The 2,500-nt window shown below is 48.2% G+C and overlaps 1 protein-coding gene across 1 annotated transcript in view; it reads right to left on the bottom strand.

The window, feature by feature from the left end:
* spock1 (SPARC (osteonectin), cwcv and kazal like domains proteoglycan 1) overlaps nt 1-2,500 on the bottom strand; it is a gene marked incomplete at both ends in the record, with an annotated part of 176,524 nt that overhangs the window by 50,076 nt on the left and 123,948 nt on the right. The window contains one exon of the mRNA XM_080526994.1: nt 845-983. Within this exon, the coding sequence (XP_080383120.1) occupies nt 845-983 (139 nt within the window). The remainder of the gene's footprint in view (nt 1-844; nt 984-2,500) is intronic.

Below are 2,500 nucleotides of genomic sequence, written 5' to 3'. Positions count from 1 at the left end.
CCCCCCAAACACATATAACAAAGCCATCCATCATTGGCCAAGAGGTGAGCCTGGAGAAGAGTTACCTCAAACAGTTTAGATTAGATTAGATTCAACTTTATTGTCATTGCAAAGTACCAGACAACCAAACCCAGTAAGCTGGTGCTGAAGCCCAGTTCCCCAAATCAAACCAACCCCACAGAGCCTCAGGACAGCAACACCAAGGAGATCAGACCTAATCACATTATCAAGACACAAAAAAAGACAGTTATGTAACATATTGTAAAAGAAATGACCAAAAAATGAACTAAATTGAGTTGCTATCTGGCCCTAAACAGAGATTACACAGTGGCAAATTGCCTGTCCACGGTAACCAATCCAACATGAAGAACGTGCAAGGAATACCCAGATACACGAGCAGGAACAGTTTAGGCTTGGTGCCACATCCCAAGGACAGACAGTGGACCATAACTGTTGATTGTTTGTTGTGTCTTTACTTCTCTGTTTTGGACCTCTTTATCTTATGATTGTTTTTGATGCTTTGCCAACGTAGATATTTGTTTGCTCATGCCAATGAAGCCAAATGAATTGAATTGAATTGAATCGAATTAAGAAAGAGAGAGAGAGAGAGGAGGGAGGGAGGGATAGCGAGGGGAAGAGGGAACAGACAGACAGACACAGAGAGAGAGAGAGAGAGAGAGAGGGGAGGGAGGGAGGGAGGGATAGCAAGAGGAAGAGGGAACAGACAGACAGAGACAGACTTTGCAAGAGAAGAAGAAAGGATAGGGTCAGAGAGATTGAGAGATGGGAAAGTAGAAACAGAGAGGAAAACCCCCAGTTTAAACCGGTGGTTTCCAGGGGTTACCTTGGAGGAGTAGGTGTGGCCGTCTGAGCCACACACTGGGCTGGGGTGGATGACTGGACACGCCTTGCATATCCCATGAGCCACTGTTCCTACTGCCATCCAGTGTCTGGGGACCAGGCCTCCTTTTCTGGGCTTCACACTGTCAGAGAGAGAGGAGATAGACAGAGAGAGAGGGAGATAGGAGATAGATAGAGAGAGGAGAGAGACCGAGAGAGAGGAGAGGGATAGAGAAAGAGTAGAGAGGGAGAGGAGAGAGAGAGAGAAAGAGAGAGAGAGGAGAGAGAGTGAAAAGAGAGAGTAATAGAATGAGCATCACTCAGCCACTTAAAGAACATTTTGACAAAAATTGCCTCTTGTATAGAACCCTCTCCTCCCACGCTGGACCCAGTGGGTCTGCTGAGCGAGGTCTCTGGGACTTCAGCTGGGCCTCTCTCTCAAGTACCGTCTGTACTGACATGTGATCAAAATCTCCCAGCCTGCCCTTGTGTCTCCTCCACACCCAGCCTGCCCCCACAGCACCCAGCACCACCGTGACATTAGAATACATCAACCTGACACTCGTGTCTGTACGTATGCTGGATGTCGATAAAACTGGGGAGGTGTGTGTGTGGGGGGGGGGTGTTAAGTTAAATTCCAATACTTCCATAAAACACAAAACACATTTTGTCTGGCTGTGAAATCGTGCCGTTCCCCAGCCAAAGCAGCGAATCAGACGCCTCCTTGATGCTCGTAATGATCAAACTCTCCAGCCGTGACACAAACACTAGAATAACACATTATACAGCTGGCACAAAATCTACCAGTCAAAAAAAGCAATTATAGCGGATAATGTAGAGTAATGTGATGTGATGAGATCTCGTCAGATGGTTCCCCTCCTCCTCTGTCTCTTTCTGCTTTGTTTGTCGTCCTCCCCCTCCCTCAATCCTGTCTGTCTGTCTGTGTGTGTGTGTGTGTGTGTGTGTGTGTGTGTGTGTGTGTGTGTCTGTCTGTCTGTCTGTATGTCTGTTTGTCTGTTTGTCTGTCTGTGTGTGTGTGTGTGTCTGTGTGTGTGTGTGTCTGTGGTCTGTGTGTGTGTGTGTGTCTGTGTCTGTGGTCTGTGTGAGTGTGTGTGTTGAAGCATGTGTTCTCCCTGGTGGAGGTATCCATGTCTGTGTGGATAACACACAAGCGGCGAGGGAAGGATCGTTGTCAGAGAGATTTGAGTTTAACATGCGTGTGTGCGCTCAAGCGTGTGCTCTTCTTCGTGTGTGTGTGTGTGTGTGTGAGAGAGTGTGTGTGTGTGTGTGTGTGTGTGTGTGTGTGTGTGTGTGTGTGTGTGGGCCACCCCTGGAGACCCTGCTGTGAGGCTGTCTCAGTCTAACCCAGAACACATCATTCTGACTGACTGACCAGAGAGCACAGGAGAGAGAGAGAGAGAGAGAGAGAGAGAGAGAGAGAGAGACAGAGAGAGGGGGAGAGAGAGGGGGAGAGAGAGGGAGAGAGAGAGAAGGGGAGAGAGAGAGACAGAGAGAGAGACAGAGAGAGAGAGAGAGGGAGAGAGAGAGAGGGAGAGAGAGAGAGGGAGAGAGAGAGGGAGGGAGCTAATGCCACTTGACTCTCTCTCTCTCTCTCTTTTTATCTGTGTTTCCATCTGTCTATCTTAATTTCTCTGAATCT

Source organism: Nansenia antarctica, assembly GCF_963989245.1.
Source record: "Nansenia antarctica genome assembly, chromosome: 3".
NCBI classification, from domain to species: domain Eukaryota; kingdom Metazoa; phylum Chordata; class Actinopteri; order Argentiniformes; family Microstomatidae; genus Nansenia; species Nansenia antarctica.
Note: the sequence above shows the minus strand (reverse complement) of the source record. Positions and strands in the feature narration are given on the sequence as shown.